Below are 25,165 nucleotides of genomic sequence, written 5' to 3' on the forward strand. Positions count from 1 at the left end.
GTCATATTTGAAATCTGTCAGACTAGGAAACAGTAAAACCCTGCATAAAAAAAATCACTTCCTGTCATGTCAAACTGATGTGCAATATTTATTGAAGTGCTGAAAGCATTTTCAGTGTTTCACAAGACAAAATACAGATAATCCCTGTACAATTTATAGTCTAAAACCCATGTAGAATAGACAGGCTTCAACTGGAAGAAGAGGAAAGACTACTGAGGGAGCTGATAAGTTTGCTACAAAAAGTGACCTTTTAGGAGAGATCTGAAGAACCGAAAGTGACTTGATGGAGTAAGAACACCTTTTAGAAGGTCAAAGTTTACTTACTACTACAAATAATCTGTAGTACTAACATAAACTCATGTCTTAACGCTTCTTGCGAAAATGATGTATTAGATTAGCTGTTCCATTTACTTTAATGGTGGCCCATTGCATAAAAGTTTAAGAACTGATTCATCTCCAGATGTCAGTCTTTTCTCTACATTGCAGATGATGAAGGAAAATTTTCCCTAGTTTGCAAACTAGGAGCTAAGTCCAGTTTTGTCCACTAGATATGATGTATACCTGACTGTATAGGCTTCAGGAGTCATTTTTATTCTTAAGTGTATCAGTGCACAGATCGAGCAATTGCACTTATCCTTTAGACTTCTTTTCGAGTAACAGCTATTGCTGAAAGCAGATTTGTCAGCCTGTGAGCTGACCCAGTTTGGCAGCTTTCTGGTGTTTATGACAGTTGCATAGATATGCATAACAGAAAGACAGCAGTCACTCTTTACAGAATACTCATCTATAGCTGGCAGATGGGGCCAAATTTCCTATGATTATTTAAAAAAAAGTTTATCCCTAAATAAATCATTTCTCCAATACTAATTCTTGGATTTATCCAAAATATGATAGGGCAAGCTTGTTATAGTTGCTTACAGCATTGGTCTGACCATTTAATTGGGGCTTACTCTGTTTTTCTATGTTTTGATACTAATCAGAGGTATGTTCACAGCTCTTGTAGATGGACCCTAGTTATATGTACAGCTCTTGCAGAGGCATCCCGCAGTAGCAGGAAAGAGTGCAACAGAGACTATATAAGTACCTAACATTGACTGCATATATGGCAGTTGAAGGCCATATTCCTGTGGTTTAACTCTCTGAGCCATAACAATAAGAACTTGTAAGTCTGCAGGAGCTGCACTTGCATCTTAGTTTAGGCAGTGTGCAGCCTAAGCATCCTCTGTATTTTCTGAGAATAATGTATTATTTTTCTTGATGCTGTCATCCTGTTAGTTAGTGATACTTGAACTGCCTGATACTGCTTCCTACAAATTATGAACTAATGTTACAGCAGAATCAACTGGATTTAAAATTAAGTTAAAATTAAACAAACCACATCCTGTAGCTGTATTTTAACAATCCTGACATTGATTTTGAAATTAATTTTTATACAATGTGTGCCCAGGCTTTATCTAGTAGGAATTGAAATCTGCTGAGGCATGCTCATATCATTTTGGCAAGAAATGGATTTTTTTGAAAAACACAGCATTTTAAATGTATTAAATGCGGTATCTAGTGCAGCATGCATCCCCCAGTTTCCAACATGGTAAAATTATGTGATTATAAAACCCATCATTTGTTTCCCCTTCCATGCTTTCTGGTTTCCCTGTCCCTCAGATATACTTACTTTGGCACCTTCTTTTCTCCCCTATTTTCTCTTCTACCTACCTTTTCACTAGGAAAAGGAGACAAAGGGGTAATATAAATTATATTTTTATTTGTTCAATGAAACAAAAAATGTGTTTTGATGCAAATCTCTATTTGATGGAAATATAAAAAAAATCAGGCTTTTTGCAAAAAAAGTTTTATATAATTAGTATAAAAGAATTTAATCACATTTAACATGTTCGTAATTTATATTGTCTCAACATCCTTTTGAGACAACAGAATATTCTTATTTTAAAAACCCATTAAGTAAAACAGTTAGCACCACATAAGAGCTTTCACCACATAAGAGCTTTTATTTAAGCTGGTAAAAAACAGAATTTGCTATTCCCAATGGATACAGATTTCTTCATGGGAACTATTAGCTCCTATGTAGCTCCTGAATATTTCTAATGGCACTATTACAATTGTTGTCAATAACCAATCTTTTTTTTTCAGTTAAAAAAAGTTTCCCCAGAAGAATTAGGAAAAGAAATGTTATCTGTCATCTTTATCTTTCAGGCCCATTTTTAAACAGCAGCTCATTTTTTCTCCCAGTTTCGAGAAATTAAAACTGCACTGAAAGCACAACTCTGCCTGACCAAGTGAGGTATGTGACTCCAGTGCAATATTTTTATTTATGCATTTGGCACTCCAGTATCTCTACTCTCCTGTTGTAAACAACATTGCTACATTTTGTGGAAAGAAGTGAAGGATGTTTTTTTTTTCTTTTCACCAATACACAAAGTGCCAATATCTCTCTCACATCTCTATGTTGTGGCACCCTACTTTCTGAGAAGAAACATAGTCAAATTCCCCCAAAAGGCTGCAAAGCTTTCTGAACTTCTAGGGGATGAGGTAGCATTAGAAGAACAGAACAGGTAAAAATGGTGTGAGATAGAAAAAGGAAGAAGAACAACAGACACTGGAAAGCTTTGGAGAAGATATAATGATAGGAATAGACTATTAAATACCAAGACTAGTGCAGCTCTACAGAATACATGAAAGATGCAGATAATTTAGGAACCATGTAGTATCCTTGCTGCATATTCTGTAGACTCTTAAGCAAGTGATATTTCTGTAAACTTGGGAATTCTCATATACTTCCTGGAAGTCAGTAAAACTTCCATTTATTTAACTTCACCATGTGAAAATAATTAAACTGTTGCTATAGATCAAGCTCTTTTTTGAAGAAGTATATGAATTCCTACAGAAATATTTATTTAAATTCTGTGTTTTGCCATAAAAATCCTCCACACAGTGCATATTTCACAGCCTGCAAGAATCAGTGTTGTACAGTAGCAAATTAGTAATTTAAACTTTCAGCTACCTAAAGCAATAAGCCAGCAGAGACATTTAAAGAATGACATGCAAGGGATGGTAATAATGAAAGGACAATCCATTGGGAGAGTAATAGATTAGTTGACTATTTGTGATTTCTGTCCACAATATCTACCATTTTTATGAAAATACCTTTCATCCTTCTTACCAATTTTCTCTTCTGCTCATATCCCGTTAATTTGCCGAGTTGAAATTCTGTAAGGAAAACCTCTTTCAAGATGGTATCTAGATATGTTCTTTCCAAATGGAAACATGCAGCAGAATTCATCAGATGACAAAGCCTTATTCTAGTAAAGTGATGATCACATCATCATCTTTTCCTTGCCAAAGCATTTCACCTTCAAAATGAACCAGACCATGTTTTCTGGCTCTCAACAAGATCCCCACTACTTTATTGGAAATAGTCACATATGTTTCAAACAGCTGCCGAAATGTCACACTCACATGTCCATCTTCTCCCCTCTCGCCGGTGCTTCTTATGATCAAGCACAGCTCTTCCACTTCCTTCCCCACATGTGAGTGGGCATCTTTCCCCCTCTGCTCTGTTTTAGACCCTTCAGGGGGTCTCCCATAGGTAGGATCTCCTCTGTGGGTATGCACAGGTTTAGACGCAAGCCTCTCCTTGTTGCTGAACGGATTCTTTCTCTGATACTCGATCTGATCCTCTGCCCAGGTCTGCCAACTTTTTCTTAGGTCACCCACCGCACTGGTAGCTTTAGCACTCTGCCCTTTATCTTCCTCCATTTCTTAAAAATGTTTTATGGCAATCAAACAGGAACCAAATCAATGATTCTAAGTATGGTTGTTGTGTGCACTGTCAGCTATGAAGGAAAAAAAACTAAGATCAGCAATACAAGAAAAAACTTCTAATAATTTCTGTAAGCTTGTCCTGAACAAGAGAAGAGGCTGGGCTACTGAAAAAGACATTAAATAGCTGAACATTTTGTTTAGGAAGGGATTCTGAAGTCATGTAAGTAATATATGTCACTAAATTAAACTTGCAAGCTTCTAAGACATAATTCCCCCCAGTTCTCAGACACAGATCTATAATACATGTCCTGTAGCCTTTGTACATAAATTTAGTGCAATATTTACTTACTTTTCATGCAATGACGCCTTTTAAAGAACTTTATCCTTCTGTTCTGCAGCCCAGTACACTTTCCAGATAATCTCATCCAGTGTTGGTTGACCTGTTCAGTACAGGCTTAATGACAAGGGAGAGAGCAAACCATTCCTCAAGAGCCAGTGCACCAATCCACAGAGAGGGGTGGGGATCTTTTGCCCTGCCTGTGCACTTTTTAAAGGTGGACAAAACAAAGCTAAGCTTACAAGGTTCCCACAGATTATGATAGTTATTATACACAGAAAACATTATCTTGGAGCTGCAACAGCGATATGCAGTAGAAACAGGGGGATTTTGCTCATCAAACATTGCAAAAAGAAGTAGAATTCCAGTTAATTATTGTGGTACCATCTACAACACTGTATTTAGTAAAGAACATAAAAACAGAACAGATACTTCTCCCTTAAAAGGCTGTGCTGCACAGCAATGTCTGCCTAGCAAAACCTATACAGCAGGCACTGCAGACAAGGAAGTTTGCATGGGAGAGATGAAAATGTCAGTTTCATTCAGGTAAACAGGCTATCCTATATATATAAAATAAAATGTACATAAAATATGGACTCTATGTGCAGAATGTAATTATTTTGAGGAATTAAGAAGAGACTGTTATATAGAGATCTGATTGTGTTATAACCATATCTTTTCTAGATCATGTATACTTTAGCTGTTAAAATATACAAACTAGAATAATACATTAATAGTACTGATATTTTTCTGACAGATACTTGTAGATAAAATAGATAATTACTGCAGGCTTTTCTATGGGGGAGGGATCAGAAATACTGATAATCAAATTATAGATTGTGCATTTCTAAAATTTAAATTATTTTGTTTAAAAATAAGGTTTCACTAGTATTATGGTCCATATATAAATTTTAATGCTGCTTCATATGAACTCCATTAACACAAAAAGTCATAGTTCCCCAAATCCCCCAGCATAACGTGTAAGTCACGGTCAAAAAAAGCTTTTGTTATGTTTGGCTCTAAAATAGTGCATAGGGTGGACAGAAGATAGCGACACAGTGGCTGTGAAACAGAACTGAGATAAACAACAGCACACTAAATAATGGCTTTTCATTCACAGTCTTTCACTTACTTTTAAATTGAAACTCATGATCATCACATGATCCTGTTATATTTGTCCTGAGAGAAGGGTGGTTAATTCTAGGTTCCTGGATAAATTTCAATTAGAGTAATTATACTTTGTGTACTTAAAATTCCCCTGAAGTCTAAAAAGGATAAATTGTTCTTCCTTTCCCTCCCTAAAACAGTTATGTAATGTTGTTGACTTAAGATGACTACCAAATCCCACTCTAAAAAACTGCTATAATGTTACTGAAAAGAATCAAGCGACCTATGTTAAGTTTATAAATACAGAGTCTGAAAAGCACTTAGTTTTATGTCAGGATCAAATACTCTGCAACTCTTACTTATTAATGTATATGCATTTTGAAACTATGCTGAGCAGTACGCTCCTTATAGAGACTCTGTTAAGAGATCTTGCATGGTCCTCAGTTTGAAAGTATGAAAACAAACAGTATTCACCTTTGGAGAACTGATAGTGATCCACTATGCAGATAAAGTAAGAATGTCGGTCTCAAAGAGCTTATGCTTGAACAAGTGCCAGTAACTCAACAGAACTTTCTAGAATGGAAGCTATACAGCTAAGAATTTAAAGCAAAACAGATTGGAAAATGAAAAGCAGTCATCTTCTACTAAATCTCTTTTTGCAATTCCAAGATTTTGTAAACAATCCCAGACTAGCTGGATTTATCAGCAATTTAACAACATGTTTACTACTAGGTTTCAGCATTAAACTGCTGAGGTGAAGAAGATGAATCCACATCTACTACTTCTCTCTCTCTTCAATGACTATCTAGGACAGTCACAATTAGATGTCAGTTCACATTTAGATTGTTTTAACAAACCTCAATTTTGAATACTGCAGGAAAAGATCGGAAAACTAGAGAAGCTCTAGTATGAGATTATCGAGATATATAAAGAATGTGGCCTCTTACAGGTCATGAGCAAAATCTTAACCATCTAGGAAAAAAGCTATCCTAAATCAGCACAGAAACAAAAAAATGTGAGTTAAGTGCTGAGCTGGCCTGGTCCTAATAAAAGGTTTACTGAAATCTGGATAAGCTGAACCTTTCAGATCAACATAACAGGGGGATCAGTGAGTAAAGGATTTTAGTTATCAAGCCTAGATGTTAAGAAAATAAAACACAACAAAAATTAACTTGCAATACATTTTTTTTCCTGCTGGATAGTAACATCTCTGTCACTGATACTGAACAAGGAATTTAGAAGGTCTTTTCTGCTAAAAAGACTTGACAGACACATTTACACTATTTTATCTTTCTAAATATGCCCTATCATTGCTAATCGCTAATTGTGTATGCTGTTTCCAGGGGTAGAAGCCGAAGTTTAAACGGTTGCCTGGCCCCAGGAGCTTTTCTCAGATCTTTCTCAGTTAAAAATCCTTACAGCAAAACTAACAGAAACACTACCAGAAAAAGGCCACGAGAGCCAGAAAGCCCAAAGCAGAATACCCAAGAGCAAATAACAGGTGCGAGACAGCTGTGCCCTCCAAGGATGCAAAAGTGGGGCAGAAGGAGAAGCCACCTCTTCTCCCCGGTGGCGCAGAGCTCTGCTTTGCTCACAGACGTCACCCCCGCGGCCTCTGAGAGCCCTTCCTTCTTCTGGCAAGAGAGAAATGGATATGTGGACCCCACTGGGGCCAGCCTCCCCAGCCCCAGAAGCCAGTGTTACCACCAGTACAGTGGTCTCCTGCTGTCAGAGCCAGGAGAGGTGTGAGGGCAGGGAGACATTAGGTGGGTGGCTCACCTGTGGGGGCTGGCAGTGTCTCCAGCATGCCCCAGGGCACCTCTGCAGCTGCGCCTCAGGACAGCCCTGCACTGCTATTCCCCACCAGCAGCTTGGCCAGCACATTTCCCATGCAGTCTCATCTCCCTGGCCTGCTCAAGGGCAGCTGTCGGCTCCAAACCTCCCCACTGTATATAAATGGAGCATTTCCTCCTCCCAGCACACTTCAACCACAAACAACGGCCTGGCAGCACAAAGCGGTGCTCGAGGCAAGATTTCACACCTAGCCTTCTGCTGGGTTCCCCAGAGGGGTGGTGGGCCGGGGAAAGAGGGACAAGACACGCTGTCTCCCAAACTGCAGCTGGGCGAATAGGCTTTACTAGCCTCAGGGATAAAGAGATGGCCCTAGATGTGCACGCTCTCTCCAATTTAAGCTCTGGGATGAAAGGAAAACTTCTGTTGCCGCCCCTCCCCGTCCAGCCCGTGAGGCAGGGCATCTCTCCCGAAGCTCCTGGGGCAGCCACTTTTACAGGACGCACAACCTCCTTCTTGCACTTAGGCGCCTTGCGAGGGCACGGAAAGAGGGGCGGGGGGGGGAGAAGGGGGAGCGGAATCCCTTCCAGAGCTCTCCGATAGGGCTGGCAACACCCTACTCCCGCAGGGCGGCAGCGATCGGCGGCACCCCCGGCGCGCCCCACCGCCCCCTCAGCCCGCCCCACGCGCCCGCCCGCCTCGGCGCTAGGCCCGCCCCGCCGGGCCCATGGCGGCCCGCGCCCGCCCGGCGGCGCATGCGGCGCGGGGAGGCGGCGCCGCGGGTGGCCGGACATGGCGGTGGCGGCCCCGGCGCTGCGCCGGTACCTGCTGCTACTGGCGCAGGAGCACCTCGAGTTTCGCCTGCCGGTGAGGGCCGCGGCCGCACGGCGGGAGCGCGCCGCGGGGCAGGGCCGCGGCGCGGCCGCTGGGCCGCTGCGGCCGTTGGGGGGGGGAGTGGCCGTTAGTCGGCGCCGGGGCGGGGGGCGGCCGAATCTGTGGATACTTCTTACCCTTCGTGCGGTAGCGAATGACTCCTTAGGGCTCTGTTGTCTTTTTTTTCCTTTACCCTTAACATGGGCTTTTTTTCCCCCTTCTTTTTCTTCTTTCCCCCCCACCATGAAAAGTCTGTCTCTCCTTTTTTTCTCTTTTTTCTTTTCCTTTTTTAAGGAGGTACTTTTTTGCTGTTCGTGTGTATTCTGTGTTTCCTTATGAGGTCTTGTCTGCTTGGAAAGAACACGGGACTGAAGCACAAATCCTTTCTAAGGAGACTTTAGAGTGAGGACAGGTTGTCATCAAAGTAGTTGGAGACTCTATATTAGAAATGGAAACTTGGAGGAAAAAAAGTGGCTTATGGAAATGCATCTAAGGTCCTAGTTTGGTGGCAGATGCTTTTTTTGTTTATTTAAAATGCTATGGTGGTTCCTGCCTGTGTGATGTAGATGTTTAAATGGTCCATACTATTGTCATGGTATTCAGAGTCTTTGTCTGACATATTTATGAAACTGTGTGAGGTAGAAAATGTGAAATCTCCATTTTCTAGATGAAAATTTGAGGAACAGAGAGGATGGGACCTCTTTGAAGTCCTAAGGTCTGCAGCATAGACAGGAATTGAATGGAGGCCTCCAAGACCTAGGCCAGCGTTCTCATCGCTTCCCTCCTCTTCTGCATCAGTGCCAGTGACACAGAGGACTGCTTGCTTTTGACTTTTAGTTTGGAACACTTATTTCTCTGTGATCAGGACAGGTCATGCCATATTGATTGAAATGGGATCAAAATGATCACGTTATATGTGAAGTTTGGGAGCAAACAAGTAATTCTTAAAGAACTGCAGATGTATTTTTCATTGACAATCCCAAGAGGTATAGTTGGTTGCAAAATTGGGGTGCAGATTTTGTTCTCTCATTCTAAATTGGTTTTCTCTTATTAAATGATAATGCGTGACCACATAAAAAAACACTTCTAATTTATCTGAAACTCTCTGGTATTTTTGATAAGCCCCTGCTATATATAGTTAAGCATATACTCAATTTTTCATGTTTATTAAAAAAAAGTTCTGTTTGTGAACTTAATTTGTGACTTTTTTTAATGATGACTTAGAGAGACTGCACACTGTAATATGTTTTGATCTGGTGCATATTCTTTTGGGTACCATCTTGAAGAGCTAGTAGTATGATATCTAAGATATCTGTTGTTTAAAATAGTGCTGTAATGCAAAATTGTTTTATTAGAATTGGTAGGTCATCAGTACATCTGTTATAAAATATATGATGAGCATTGCATCACCTTATTTATTTTCCTTCTTTTTATTAAGACTTGCTCGTGTGTGTTATTGTTTATTAATTGCTTTGTGGGACTGGTACGTGGATTTATTTCTATTTATTTGTTATCCACCATTATTATTAGTATTTCTTTAGGCAGGTCATCAGAGCAAATTAGAAAAAGAGAGGTATAAAGCATACAAAATTGTATTTTTTTCCCCCCAAGTTTGTAGTTACTCTTCATTGATACTGCTGCTAAAGGATGTAGTTATATTTCTCTTTTGCTTTACACTCGTGTCTGTTCAACCATGTGTTTGGACATGTGATGAGCTGCATTAGGGAACTGATTTTTCGAAAATAAACTCACTGAAAAAAACAAGCACGTAACTTTCAGTCAGATCAATCACTTAATTGCATCTCTGTCATGCTTGCACATGGGAGACAGAGGACTACTTTTCTTCTGGTGGTGCTGGATTACAATAGCCGAAGCTGTTCATTGAAAGTTATGTTTGTTAGTGAGTATCTGTAGAATAAATGTGTTTCATATTTCTTAGCCTACAAGAAATTGAGCTTGATACTGGTGGATTTTTCTCTCTCAATCTCTCTCTCTCTCTCTCTTTTTTTTTTTTTTTTTTTTTTAAGATCAGATACTGAAATATTATGTAACTTATTTGTTATCCCAGCACAGGTCATCTATTAATGGACAGGTGCTTGTGAAACATGTTCTTAAGAACCTCTTCAGGCAAATCTGTGTCAGTGCTTCACTGTCTTTACTGTTGGAAAGTGCTCCTAATGTGTAATCCAGAAATCTGCTGTGATCTGGACCCCATTGCTTTTGTCTTCTCCACAATAAAAATCGAAACCAGATCATTGCCTTCCTTTATCACAGTAGCCTTTTTCATGTGTAGAGATCAGGATTATGTTTCTCTTTATTTAAGCCTTTCCTCACAGGCCATGTTTTCCATGTTTTCTATACTTCTGATTCTTGTCCCTTCTATTCCTGTCACTTTCCTCTGAACAATACTTACAGTAATATGTGAAGGTGTTGCCAAATCATGTATAAAATCTCATGTATTTGTGCTGTCCCAGGACCACGCAATGAAATATGTATAAGCTTTTATTTTCCTGGAGAAAGTAGCCTATTTTTTCCAGAAGTCTTTCTGTACTTTGTACATAAATGGAGGGATGGAAATGAATGGGATAACATCCCACTACAGCCATATGCTAGACTTATCTAGGCATTTTTCCTATGTTTTTGGGACATACTTTATGATAATCCTTTTACTTATCCATTCACTTCAAATATTAGTCAATATAAAATTTATTTCTGTGTTCTACTAACAGTAATAATGTGAGGCTACAGCTTGTTATCTCTAGTGAAGGTTCCATTAGAAATATCCCTGATGTTTATGCTGTTGTTTAATTTCAAAAGCCTCTTTTAGTGGGTGTTCTTTTAATTATTACTTACTAGTTAGTTTCTCGGATTGTCTCCCTTGTTCAATTTACTGCCTCTGATTCAGTTTACTATGGAAGAGATGTACTGAAGAAAACTGTTGACAAACCTCTAAGCGAGGAAGTAATAGAAGAGAAATTAATGCTTAGTGATGGACCCAACCAAAGTCCAGAATGTTACTAGTGGTACATCTCTTTTAAATGTTAGTCAGAAAAATATGTATGAGTGGATATTATAGAATAATATTCCAAAAGGAATATTATTGTGAGAGCATAGGGTTGAACAGTAGAGGTTTCAGCAAAAGCTAAATATAAAACTGTAAAACAGCAGGATTTGAGTATTGCAATTTGGCTAACTTCATCGTATTTTATTATATACTGTAGAACTTTTTATAACCTATCAAAACTAGTTCTTTTTCAACTGAACTCTGGGCAGGTTGATCAGGCATTTATACAGCTGGAGAATCTTAATTTTTTTCAGTTCATAAACAGTACATAAAATTGAATTTCATTGTAAACTTTTACCCCAGCTACACAATTACTCTAAGAATTTTTCATTGTTGGTTCCCACAATAAATCAGTAGTAAATAGAATTCTTTTTTCTGTTGCTATGTCTAAGGGTGTGCTTACAGTCTCTATGGAGGTCAGAGAACAGCATACTATAAATTGTAATGCAGACTATCTCTGAAGTTATGACGTTAGAAAAATACCTCTTTTTTTCTTTAAAAACATTACTATCTGCTCGTAAAGCCTGACCTATTACATTTTCACTATAGGAAATAACATCTTTGCTCTCGCTTTATGGTGGACAATTCAGCAGTCAGCAGGAAATTCGTGTAAATGTAAGTGTGGGCCAAATATTTTACTTGGGTGCGTGTATGGTATACAAATATGTTCTTTATAATACTTTTATTACATGTAGGTACCTGAATAAACTTTGAAGTTTCTTAGGAAAATAAGGCATCTTCCAAAAATGAGTAATTCTGAATTTCCGTAAAGATTTTCAGTTTGGTAAAAGATGCACAAAATGCAGTTGAGGGCTTCTCCATTTAATAATATGAAAAGAAATAGTGCCATCTACTGGAAGGCTTTTGTTTGTTTTCAAAATAGTTGAACCATGAATGAGTTAGTAGCTGTGCATCTCTTTGAATTTGATATTTGCCTCTAAATCAGTGGTTTGGCATATCTAGAAAAGTGAAGCTAAGTGAAGCTAATTGCAGTCTCAGTGCTTAGTCAGAGAACATTATTCAGTTTTAGTTAGTAATCATGTGTAGCTAGGTGTTACAGTTCTTTAGAGAATGAATAATCTAGAGAAGCATAAACAAATAATATTTGGCAAGGCAAAGATATGGTGGGGAAATGAAATCTGTAATAAAATTTCTCAGCCATTCAAGCTAAATATACAATTTTACCTCAAATTATGTTTCATCCTCATGTTCTCAGTACAGTTAACAGATTTTTCTTTATCTTCAGTTTGCATATTCTGTTTTTATAGAGGTAATTTGGATTGTGTTGTTTAACTCATGTAATATCTTCTGATTAGGCATTTGGATCACTCATATATCTTCTTTTTATTTCAGTCTCCATTTTGGATTCTCAATATTCCTTCAGAAGAGATGGCAAGGGGACTAATGAAACGGACAGTATGCGCAAAGTAAGAGGTGAAAAATGTTGTATATGGTAGTGAAGGCTGTGGAAAATTGTTCCGCTGTACTGTGGCAAATCTCTATATGGAGTCTTAAAACGCACAGTCACTTAGAAATGAGGAGGCATTGTTGAAATCTGTAGGACTGACTATGTAGAATGCCTGTCTTTCCATTGTGTAAGATCAGCACAGCATGTTGAAAGTGTTCCTCACTGCAGAGCCAGTACTTGAAGTGTTACTGACTTAAGTAATATTAGTTAGTGACTTATTTTAAAATGTATATGGGATTGAAAGATGAAAATGGTGATAGTTAAAAACGGAAAATGATTTTTAAAAGGGAATGATCGTGATTCCCTGTGTCACCCTCCTAGTGCTGATACCTGAGTCATCAGTCTGTGCTGCAGCAGAGAGGGATCCTTCTAGAAAATTTGAGAGCGAAGGAACGTGCCAGAGTGTTAAGTGATTACTCCTGCTGCTTTATGTCATTTACTGAGGGTCTGAATAATGAGCTTTTCACTGAGGTTTGAGGGATACCTCTGTGTTGTAGTTCAGGACCAGAAGCAGCATAGCTTCAGTATGGCTCTCTGACCACGCTAACTTCAGTTTGTGGTGTCTGTGCTGTCTGGGCATCTCTGCAGGGTGTTCGTTAGGCCTTGTTGAGTGCTCATTGTGCTATGTATTCAGTTTTACCTACACTGACTTCAGCTGTCCGTTCTTGTCAAAATAAACACACGTATACAAAATTGTACTTGTGATAATATGTTTCAAATGGGGAAGAACTGTACTGCCCTTCAAAAAAGAATTGGAGGCAATTAAGGAACTAAAACATGACAAAACGGCTTGCAGGTGATCTATATACCATGCTCTTTCGACTGATGTATGCTATGATGTATGCTATGTGTAAGGGATTTATGTAGAAAGCATAAAACTGGTCCACTGTTCTTCCCATCTACTACTGAATGTGAGGACACATGCTAGCTGAAGGTGCACCAGCAACCTTACTCTACTTTTTCACTGCTACTAAGTATTAAAAACTGTGAAGCATGTATTTATCAAAAGAAAAGCACCCCAGAACTTAAGGGGCTTTTCCAGTAGATGTGAAAGTCTAAAAGTAAGAAGAGGGCCTGAAGGTGTTATAAGAGCTTCTCCAACATTAGAATAAAATCCAAGATGAATATTTGTTTCTGCCTCATACAGCCTATGCTGTCAGCTTTTCCATAGTTCCATCTATAAATATAGTTTAAATTCTCATAGTAGATGCAAACAGATGCTCTGAGAAGAAATTACATAGTGCCAACAATGTGTTCTTTTTCAGGGCAAATACAGATTAGGAGCGTTAAGTAGCCTTAAATAATTTCTTCAGGAAAGAAATACCTTAACAAAATGACTTACCATTGGACCTATGTGTCTACTATTGTCACTTAGTAAAATGTAGTTCTCTTGCATGTTTGCCTGGGTGGGCTAAACCTTTGAACATTTTGAAGATTTTCCTTCTGGAGGTAGCCATCATCTTTGAAAGGTACTACATGCCACTGTTAATCCTGAAAGACTGTCTCTGTGTACGGTATACTGAGTGTCTAACAGCGCATGCAGTGCCACTAGGATGCCTGTAGTAGAGGTTTCTTTTTTTTTTTAACATGGAAAAGCCACTAGACTGAGATATTTGAGTGTTGGGAGAAAGGTCTATGATGTGTTATGTGTCACTGTGCCTTTATTACAGTAGTAATTCAATTCTCTCATCTTCCCAAGGCAGTGCTTTTCTTAAAAGCCAGCAATATGGAAACAAACAGAAAAGTATAAGAAGACAGAATAACATTTAAATACCTTAAAATGTCAAAACCATAGTATCTTAAAATGAGATACCTGATGATATCATTATATGTAAGCAGTTACAGTTCCATATTTGTTTTATTCCAGGATAGTGTGACATTTTGAAAGTCTGTCGTTGACCTTTTTCAGCCTTCCCTTACCACACCAAGCTGCTAGACGCAAGTGAACTTTTGTCACACTTGCAAGTATCACTGTTGCAAAGCAGAAAAAAATCTGATGATATTGAAGAGTACTAAGAACAAAATTTAGCTTTTAGTATATGTTACCAAACAAAGAAAGCATCACTGGAATAACAGATCAGGATTAAAAAAAAAAGTCACTGTTCAGAACAAAACTTAAGCATGTGTTAAAAGTTAAATAGGTGCTTCAATACTTCATGAAGTAAAGCCTAAATACATTGGACAAGAAGGATTGGTAAAAAGGTGTAAGTGTCTGTAAGGTATGATTTTTTTCCCACTTATATGACCACAGTCTAAAAATCTTGGTGTTTTCAGGTCTATATTTGAGTTGTGGGGTCATGGCAGATCTGCAGGGGAGCTTTACGCATCTCTGAAGAGCTATCCAATGGACAAGATGGTATGCATATAAAGAATCTGGATAATGTATTTCCATAATCACACTGGGTGACACTGGAGCTATACTAACAGAAGTATTCTTGCCTTTTTTTCAGCTTCCGTATCTACAGTCAGACTCTACATACAAAATACATATTCATACATTTAACAAAACACTGACCCAAGCAGAGAAAATAAAAAAGATAGATGTAAGTGGGTGTTTAAAGAAATCTTTAACATTTGATTTCATCTATTCATGCTGTTCTTATTCTGTGCTATCAGTTTTGTCTAATATGTATTTAAGTTTGGATTTTCTGAAAGTCTTAAAGCAGTTTGCGCCCTATGTCTTATCAACTCTGAATGTGATTTTTGTGTTTGACTTAACATTCCCTTCAAAATTCCTGACTTTTTTTTTTCTTTTTTCTAAATAGACTGTGTAAGGCATATAAAAAAGACACAAAATATCTTTGTGCTGATTTCACAGGTGGAGAAACTTGGCCCAAAATTGTTAAATTCAAATAGCTAGAGTTAGGTGCTAAATTTTTGAAAATCTGCTAGTTGATCTCCGTATTAGATGTTTGTGGTCGTAGGACATGTAACAAGCTAGTCCAGTGACTTTAATTGCAAGCTGTGGATTGTTTGCTGGTTTCCTGTCCTGATGCTCTGGTCTGCACTTACTCTCTCCTCCTAACTATAACAGTATTTTAATTGAGAAAGATTTCTTAACTATTGTTAATGTTTGCTTTTTCATGTTTTATTTTTGTCAGTTACTTATTCCGTTTAATTCATTTACGGAGACTCAAATTAACTATTAATAGTAGGTTTTTGTATGGGATTTAGATTGTCATGAGGAATTTCAGACAAGATTTCTTTAGCTTTTTTTGTTTGTGTGTGTTGAAGGATATACGAAAGCATGAGGGGAGATGAATGAAGAGGGAAGGAGATACCCTTTCTTGTTTATATAGTTTTAATGTGTTCATGAAATAATGCTGAATATGTGAATTGGTGTCGTAGCACGTCACTGAAATTTTATATCTTGCTGTCCATTAGAAGAGTTTTTTTTGAACTTGAAATGCATTTTTAACATACAGAGTTTATTTCCTTGAAAGTTAGATGCTATTGAGCTAATAATAAATGTTATGGTTCCAGATTTCTTAAACCTGAATCATTTGGGCTATCTTTAGTCACAAGAAAGGCATTTTAAAAATCCAGGGAAAACTGAGAATGCACTTCTAGAAATAATTCGTTTTTCCTCACAAGTGGACTTTGTTGTTATTGTTGTTTTGTTTTCTTGGGGTATATATTTAAAAAAAGTTAGAAGTTTAAGAATTTCTAGACTCTCTTTTGCTTTATTAATATAGGCCCTAGAATTTCTGCCGTTCAATGGAAAAGTGAACTTAAAGAGTCCAGAACATGTTTTCTGGATTTTGGAAGATTATGGAATGGACCCTAATAATGTGCTTGAAGAGCCTCTTGATCTGTATTTTGGTAGATGGGTGCGTGAGTACACTTATTTCAGTTTTTACTAGCTGGTATTTTCAGGAAAGTCTTCTTCAATTTAACTGTAAAAAATTATGTAAAATTTTAATGGAAACTGATTATGTAGTTATAGCTGAATATGTCATTGCATAATACACTGATGCAAGTCCTGGAAAACCTTACTATGAATAGAAAAATGCAGGTTAATTTAGCAGTTTAAACAGAGGTGGAAAAAATTAAAATTGTAGGTGAGAGAGTGTCTTATTCTTGCCCTTTGCAGAGGGAACTCAACAAAGCAGTGAGTCTCTGCACAGCTACAGTATTTTATTAGATCAACATGGAGTTGCAGCTAAAAGCACCGGTAGCTTGTTTCAGACATGAGAAAAGATTTACAGGAACTGTAGATGGCTTGTGCTAAGTTGCATCAGCCTGCTGGAGCCTTCCATAAGTGCTTAAAGTGGTCCTGACAACCATCTCAGTAGGAGGGCTCAGACTGATCTCTGAGATTTGGACTTTGGTAGGTCCAGCCCAGAAGTGGATGCTTTTGTGGGAGCATGCTGGCAGTGCTCTGTTCTGCAGTAAAAATACATATATATATATATATATAAAAGCCTTCTGTAACATGTCATCTGAGATATTTATTACGAATGTTCTTGCCTGTTGAGCATGCACACTTCAAACCTGATGCCTTATCAGGACATTCTGAGAAAATGCAATCTGGTCTTTTATACCTTGTGAGGAAAAAGTGGGTCCCCAGTGGACATCCTTGAAGAATGGCACTAGCCACTGATGGGGAGAATGTGCTCTGGAATGTCCTGGTTCAAGTGCAGTCAGAAGGAAGGAGAACCACTACTGAGGTTGCATGACTGTGATCAGAGGTTGTGTTCAGATAACTATGTAAGTTAGAGATCTAAATTACCTTTTAGTGCCTGTGAATATTCTCCATTCCTGTGATTTAATGTGAAAGTGCGCTAAGTTTTGGCAGTGCTGCAAAACATTGCAGCTATTGTCCCATCTGTGCTGGATTCCTGGAATGTTTTAAAAAAAATAAAAAATAAAACAGAAAAAAACCAGGCATATATATATTGTTCGGTCAGTAGGACTGATGTTGACCAGAGCTGAGGGGTAGTTTTGGAGGAGCTTTTGAATGTGGTTTGTTCCAAATCGCTTTGGTGCTCTTCAACATATTTTGGAAGTTTGATGCTGAGTATTTGAACCATGTTTGTTTTTCCGATAAGTTATCGTCTGTCAACACTATTTTAAATGTAGATTTTAAGCATGACAGGAAAGCCAATGAGGACAGAACTTCTATGTGATCTTAAGCCTCTGGGTGTATATGTGTGTGCGTGTGTGCACCTGTATATACATGCATTTCCACTTCTTAACATCTTGAAATTATTTTAACTCTGAATTGCCAGCAACTGATACTCTGATAACTAGAATAATAGCAGTATTACTAAGGTTATTATTTCTTAGAAGAATTTTCACTCCAAATTCCTTAGATAATTTTTTCAAGATAGAGGTCAAAAATACCTAAGTATTGCACCAAGATAACTCTTGCTTGGAAAGAGCTGTGTCATATTTTCAGAAGGCAGAAAGCAAAGTGTCATATTATGAAAGGAAGAGTTATCTGTTTGTTGGACAGTGTCACTAAGCAAGTCTGTTTAGCCTGTCTGCATATCTCTTGTATCTAAGACCTGACTGATTTTAAATGTTTCCACAGATTGCAGATGGCCAAAGAGAACTTATTGAGTCCTACAGTGTAAAAAAGAGGCACTTCATTGGAAATACTAGCATGGATGCCTGCTTGTCTTTTATTATGGCAAACCATGGGAGAGTAAAACCCAATGATGTTGTGTTTGATCCATTTGTCGGAACAGGTATTTTTACTTCTTAGGGAGAAACTCAGGTTAGAGATTGTGTTACTGCTTGCACCACACTTTTACAGAACACAGCAGCTTCTAGTGCTTGACTGAGGTTTGAAATTACTGAAAGCAAAATAATGATTATAAAATGAAATGTTTATTTATCTTGTAAGGGCTTTTTAGGGAGGTGATCAACTTCAGGCAATGTAAACAGATTTGTCAAAAATGTAAAATAAACTATCTTAATCAGTTATTTATGTAACATGGTTTAAATACCAGTTGCTGTGTGTTATGGACTGCTGAAGATCTAAAGTGATTTAGAAATGAAATTTTGGCTGCAGTATTCCCTTCAGCCAATTTCAAAATGTTACATGGAGCTGCATTTTTAGAGAAGACTATTTAGAGCAGCACTGAAGGCATTTCTGAGCATGTAACACAAAATAGCAGTTGTCAGATCATAGCATTCAATAATGATCTGTTCCTTGTATTGTCATGTCTTTGGGACAATATTGTTCATATCCAAGCTGAGTTTTTCTTAGTTAAGCCAGCAGGGGGAGCTTTGATTCCACATAGTACTTACCTTTGTGTGGCTTAGAAGTGTTTCTCTGCTGAAGGACACGCGGCTGGTTTGTAACTGAAATAGAAGTTCCGTTGTGTCATTTAATGATATAAAGTAGATCATATTAAGCTACCTTCACGAATTTCTTCAAAGGCTTGAAAAAGGCTGTTTCTGACCTGTTTTTTTTTTTTATAATCTTTGATGAAGCGTTAATAAGGCCATATGTGAGCTGCATACAATTAAATGATATTTATATTAATGTTGGAAGGAGGAAGAGAATTCATTGAGCAAATCATTCCAAAGATGTTGGGGAAAGAGAAGGCAATATTACACGGTCACTAGTAGGACAAATTCTGATTATCATGTGGCTTCTCTGTGCCACAGAAAATAGATCAGGGATATAATATTTTCAGAAATGCAAGTTTCAGTAAACTGTTTTATCTCTAAATTTTGCCAATATGCATCTTTTTCTGTTTTGGCATGCATAATAATCTCTTTTGAAAAATACTCTTCTTTCGTGTGCTTGTGTTTCCTGCAGATGGTTAGGACTTTTTTGAAAGGTTGAAGAAATTGAGAAATTCTAGTTATTCTCTAAGCAGTTTAACTTCAGTATCTGTGGGTTTTTTTCTTTTTACAAAAATCTGCTAAACCTAAATCAAAAAAAAATCTCTGAGGGAATTCCCTTGGGAGTGAAAATTGAGGAAAAAAATAGGAGGGGATAAGTTGGAGGAAGAGGAATCACGTAGTAGTGGTAGAGCTATGGAAATTCAAAATAAGTACTAGAAGTCTTACGTGATTCAATTCTAAAGTGTAAGTTATGTACAAAATTCTTGCCAAATGGCCTAACAATTTGAATTAAAAGTGTTTGGTTTTATTACGCTAGATATCTATAATGTACAGGCTTGCAATTTAAGATATGTAGGGACACTGGAGATGCTGGGTAGCGCCCCACTTGTCAGGTGTATCTATAAGGATACAGTTGTTCTTACTTGGATAGCTTTTATTTTTGCAACTATTCTTGGTGAGTAAAATACAAGAACTTCATTAGTCCCATGAGCTCATTTAGAGGATTTTCAAGATTGTCAAGGCAGCAATGCACCACCACTAGAGGGTGGTTCAGAGTTGAGAGTGATACAATGAATTTCAGATGATGGATTTGGAAAGAACAATGTATACAGAACTTGAGGAACACTTTGAAGAAAGTGTAATCCAGAATTCTTTATTGGTACGAGTTTAATACCTGGCTTGAGTTCTTCCTGTTTTTATGCTGAACAGATAAATATTACCAAATTGGAACAGCTTTGCAAAATTGTGCTTGCTTGTAGCAAGCAAACTCTTTTTACTAGATGAGTCAAATCACAAGCCTTTTACATTAATGTAACAGCGAACAATTGGAATTTGTTCTTGGAATGAAAAGTGCTTTTGACTAGGCTGATTTAAGAGATTTAGTTCCCTTTTTTAAAAAATTATATATATATCAGAATCTGAATGGCTGTGATTCTGAGTTGTAGAATGTAATTTCCATAAACTTTTAAAATATTTTTTTGTCAAAGTTGATCAGAAAGAAGCCAGGGAGGTTCTGAAAGGAGAAATGAAGTCTTTTGTCTGAATACTCTGTATTGTCCTTCTGGAAAATTTGCTCTTGTTATCTTGATAAGCTTATTGTTTTTACCTCAGAAGAACATTTGTCCCTGTTCTCCCTTTGCCAATTTATGATGCTGCACAATTGCAAATGATAGGAATTTTTTTTTTGACATCCTGGAGGATAGCTATACAACCAAAATCTCATGCTTGCTCAAGAGGTGGGGGAAATAGACACTGTCCAATAGAAGGGCATGAAGTTCTGTGCCATCATCATTCTGCTAATAGAGTCATCAGGGGACAGTATGATTCTCTGCTTAACCTTGTCTATACATCTATTTAGTATACTAGGCCAAAAGGCTAGCCAAATTACAGTATTTAAGTGTCCATGCACCATATATGTGAACACAACTGAATTGAGTACCATCTGAGATTTATTGAAAGCTGTAAGTTTATGTTTTCCTATCTCCTTTCTTCTTCTGTGTTTTAAAAATATTCTTAGATGGGCAAAGTACTTTCTTTTTACTCTTTTCATAGGACTGGGTGGTATGGGGGCCCTGCCCCCATAATTGGGGGCAGGGCTAGCTAAATTTGTCTTGACCCTCTGGAGGCACTGCCCATCTGTTCTGAGGGATTACAGCCGAGAAGGGAAATGGGTGACTCCTCTGGGGTGAGTAGCCTTGTTTTTCCCTGATCCATTTTACAAGAAAAAGCAGAGAATTTTTTTTTCTCCCTCACCTTCAGTTTTAGTTAAATTTATTAGCATATGATATGGGAGTTTTCTAGTGCTCTGGTGCAGCACCTTTGGCCTGTATGTGCAGTCTGTTCTACAGAGTTGTCGGTGCTGAGTGGTTGGCATAGTGGAATGCAGCTGCCTGACGCATCCCTATTCAGATTGTCAGTTAATGTGAAAATTGGTGTCATCCATGCAGCCAGCTTGTGCATTCCTTGTGCTGATGAACTCTCATCCTGCAGGAATCACTCGCCTCATTTTAGCGGGACTGTTTCTATCCATAAGCAGTTGGCATCAGTAGTCTGGGTTTCACAGCCTAGTTCTCAGTTACTGTTCTGTTTTAAACTATTCTATTAGCTCTACATGTCCTGATTAACAACTTGACAACGCAGTTCGGTGATAATCCTGTGCAATCCATCCTTTTCTCTTTTTGGAAGCGCGTAAAGACGTGATGGAGATGCTCTTTTCAATGGGCTATTCAACTGTTGCCCAGTTTCAAGGGGAAGTCGCATGTGCTTTTCTGATAGTACATTTGAAAAGCAGAAAGCAGGTGACAATAGAAGTAGTAAAATAGCAGTAAAAAGCAAAATCTGGTTTTATTACGAGATAAGTAAGCTAATCAATGTACTGACAAAATAGGTGGCATACTTACAGAAAAAAATGTATCTGTATATAATTGTTTTCACACTGCAAAGTAATTAAGGCAACTTTTTTGATATTGCCATTTACACTGGAGATCTTTACATTTATGAGGTACCTGACCATTGCTTCTTACTCAGGGCATGGCCACATAATGCAACCAGTTTGGTTTTAGACCCAGTTAAGGAGACAGATAGTGAAGAGACACTGCAGAATTACCATTTATTTGGTGATGGTTTTTCAAATGGTTTTTCAGGAGTGCATACAAAGTTAAATTACAGTTTTGATTCATGTAATGACTAGAGGGTGTTATTGCCTTGAAATACAGTAAACTGTAAACAAACTCTTAAGAACGATCTTAAGAGATAAGGACCAACATAGCAAGTTAACTGTACACTGAAGGAAAATTGGCTGTAACAGACAAGGGACTTAGTGTTGTTATCTCTGATTATGCTTGTGTAGTCATTCTAAACAGTTGGTAGTTTAATTTTTTTTTTTTCCCCCACGTCTAGATTTGAGTCTAGTGTGCTGCTGGTGTAAAATCCTCAAGTTCTGGGGGGGAAAAAAATGAAGTAGACAGTGTTCATGACAGCGATTTATACTCTTCACCTTTTTCTGTCCTTTACAGGTGGCCTTCTTATCTCCTCAGCACACTTTGGAGCTTATGTATGTGGTACCGATATAGACTACAACACAATCCATGGATTAGGTATGTTGCATATTTCTAAGCAATTGAAACCTAACTCTTTGGAATTTAAGAATATTGATGATAGCAGATGATAGTCTGTGGATATAAAAGCAACATGCATCCTCACAGTGTCTATTTTCTCATGCTTGTTTTTATTGACCAGTTTACATGTATCCTAACTACACTGTTTTTGTAATATATAAGCAGGAAATATTTAATAAAATGAATAAGAAAAAAAATGAAAACAAAATCCTGAATAGTGATGACAATGTCTGTACACTTCTTTGTTCTGTGATGCAAAAGTTTATTTTCTTGTAACCTACCACTGCAAGTCTAATCCCATTCTTTCTTCTCTGAAAAATTGCAGTGCAAATTAAATTTGAATTACTGGAGAGGATTATGACTGGTGGGTAATAACAGCCTAATGAATAATTATAGTCTAAAGCAGACATCTTACAAATGAACCTTTTTTTTTTTTTTTAAATAAGTGTTTTATGACATCCTATATAGATGGTATAGTGGAATGGCTCCTCTTGTATTAGCGTTATATGGCTTTTTACTTCTAAAGTTTATCATAACTGCTCGTGACTGAGTAGAACAAGGCAGGAGGTAAAACTCCTATTTTGTATGTGACATTTTATTATTTTCCTCTAAAATAAATGATATAGAATGAGAAAGCTTTTGCTCTAAAACAGTTTGTCATGGGATATGCTTTTTATTTATTTTCCCCCTCTTTCTCCTCACCACCCCTTCATCCCACCCAGGCAAGGCTAGCAGAAAGAACCAGAAATGGAGGGGGCCAGATGAAAATATCAGAGCTAATCTCCGGCAGTATGGTTTAGAGAAATATTATCTTGATGCACTAGTTTCTGATTCTTCAAAACCAATATGGCGAAAGGGGATGCTGTTTGATGCCATCGTTACAGATCGTAAGCTTGTTAATATTTTTGTTGTCTAATAATAGTGACTAAAAGAGTATTGCTTATGTACCTTCTTGATTTCATGTAGATCTAGACTAATGAAGATTAGTAAAGCTTTCCTAAACCAAAAGGCAAATTAGTAAACTCTAGGCTCTAAGAGGTAGTACAGAAAGCCAGATTTTGTTGTATTCTTGTACCTTTGGTATGTGAATAATCCTATCAACTTTGTTAGGACCAATCAGGGAATAAAATGGTATTTGGCATAGATATATGTTACTCAATTATTAAAGTAGTGGAAATAGGACTCGCCTTTTTAATTTATTTAAAATGGGAAAAAGTAGATTTAATGTCTTGATGAGCGCTCAGGTCTGCGACTTCCATGTTACAAAACATGACCATTGAGGGCAGCACTGTCAAAATTGAGTCTGCATTTTGACATCTCTGTGTTTATTTTAAGGAAGTGTATAAATGTGTAACAAAGTTGAAAATCTCTATTAGGGTATTAATTTTTTTAAAAAATGAAAGTAGATGTAAACATTTCTACAGAGAAATTATTAAATTTGCCAGTAGAAATCAGTGTGGCTGAAAATTATCCTTTGAAGAAGTCTGATTCAGCAAAGGCAAAAATTTATTGTTTCTGGAGACTTCTTATCAGAATGGTCTATGTTGCTGTTGGGGCTTGTTGCTTCAGCACACTGGAGTCTGCCATGAATCTGTGATGGACTTCTGCAGACTTCTCTTAAGTGCTTGCTGGAATTCTTCCAAAGAGAGATTTTAATGCATTTCCTGTACACTTAACTACTAGAAGTACTAGGGGCTTGAAAGGGTCCTCCACTCTTTAAAAAAAACCTCTTTACTTAACACCATTGTCATGCATGTGAAGGAGTAGAGACTAGGGGAATGAGTGTAAGACACTGACACAGCAGTATCTGACCTCTAGTGCTGGCTCTTACCATATGTTCATATGAGGTAAGAATAGGGAGTGTGACTCTTCTCCATGAGTTGCCTGTTGATATTCATTTGGCCTGTTTGTCAATTATAATAGTGTGTAATATGAATATGACTTAGAATTGAGTTTATAAATTGTGTTGTAGCTTCTGCACATATAAAGTGGAGATATTGGTACTTTCATGGTGCTGAAATGAGTCTTTCAAAAATAAGTGTGTTAAACATGAAATGAGTATGTTATGCCATTAGAAGTTTGCAAAAATACGTGAGAAAAGCCACCTCTGTCTTTTCTTACCTGTATGAGAATTACCATTTGTGTAATGTTTTAGCAAGAAATTGCAAATATATGCAGTTTCATTTTGAAAAAGATTTCCTAGGTGTTATAGCAGAGACATTTTTCTGTCGCACAAAAGAGGATGGGATCACCTGTCGTATGTTGGGGATGTAAGGAACATCTTTTAATGAACTAACCTGTTATGAAGACAGCAAAGTGTTGTCCTCTGTATTGTAGCTGATGTCTAGTATGCTAGAAGCCTCTTACAACTGAGGGGCATTCTTTGAAACAGCTTTAAAAATAATCCTTTGGAGCAATAGACTTTCAACAGATCTTGAAGAAATTACCCTTATAGGTTTTACTTCATGACAGCCACAGTTTGTACACTGTTGTGTATGTAGAACATAATTTCATGATGTTATTTGCTCAAAGAGTGAACTTCTCATCTCTGCGTTATTTATTTGCTTTGTATAGCACCATATGGTATCCGAGAAGCTACTCGCCGGACAGGTTCACAAAAGGAAACAGTTAAGTCAGCTGAAAGAAGGTAGGTAACCTATCTGTCAGATCGTGTAAATGTCTTAATGGAAGCCAGTCACAGTTTTACAATCTTTATTATTCTTGGTTAGCTGTCAGCAGATAAAATAATAATTAAAACAGAAAAGCCCTTTCTGTTCTGTTTGCAAAACTACTGTGTCACTACTATGTCACTTCCAGAAATCCTCTTG

The 25,165-nt window shown here is 37.5% G+C and overlaps 1 protein-coding gene and 1 long non-coding RNA gene across 6 annotated transcripts in view; one reads left to right on the forward strand and one right to left on the reverse strand.

Moving 5' to 3' along the window:
- Positions 1–69: 69 nt before the first annotated feature.
- On the reverse strand, positions 70–7,560 carry LOC112986029 (uncharacterized). The gene is made up of 2 exons (XR_003259900.2): positions 4,127–7,560; positions 70–3,848 (listed from the first exon to the last, which is right to left on the reverse strand). It is a non-coding gene; the product is annotated as an uncharacterized LOC112986029 (long non-coding RNA).
- The window catches only part of TRMT11 (tRNA methyltransferase 11 homolog), a 33,267-nt gene continuing 12,742 nt past the window's right edge, over positions 4,641–25,165 (forward strand). For 2 of the 5 annotated variants that reach the window (XR_010388362.1, XR_010388363.1), the window contains exons 1-10: positions 7,701–7,879; positions 11,499–11,564; positions 12,303–12,376; positions 14,692–14,773; positions 14,868–14,960; positions 16,113–16,247; positions 17,954–18,110; positions 22,236–22,316; positions 23,060–23,224; positions 24,912–24,984. Coding sequence is in view for 2 of the 5 variants with exons in the window: in XM_064508947.1 (XP_064365017.1) it covers positions 7,805–7,879; positions 11,499–11,564; positions 12,303–12,376; positions 14,692–14,773; positions 14,868–14,960; positions 16,113–16,247; positions 17,954–18,110; positions 22,236–22,316; positions 23,060–23,224; positions 24,912–24,984 (1,001 nt within the window). In the remaining 3 variants the exon portion in view is untranslated. Of the gene's footprint in view, positions 4,661–7,700; positions 7,880–11,498; positions 11,565–12,302; positions 12,377–14,691; positions 14,774–14,867; positions 14,961–16,112; positions 16,248–17,953; positions 18,111–22,235; positions 22,317–23,059; positions 23,225–24,911; positions 24,985–25,165 lie in introns of those variants that run through there. The other 3 variants (XM_026105074.2, XR_010388361.1, XM_064508947.1) reach the window with 3 other exon arrangements.

The sequence above is a fragment of the Dromaius novaehollandiae genome, chromosome 3 (assembly GCF_036370855.1).
Source record: "Dromaius novaehollandiae isolate bDroNov1 chromosome 3, bDroNov1.hap1, whole genome shotgun sequence".
NCBI classification, from domain to species: Eukaryota; Metazoa; Chordata; class Aves; order Casuariiformes; family Dromaiidae; genus Dromaius; species Dromaius novaehollandiae.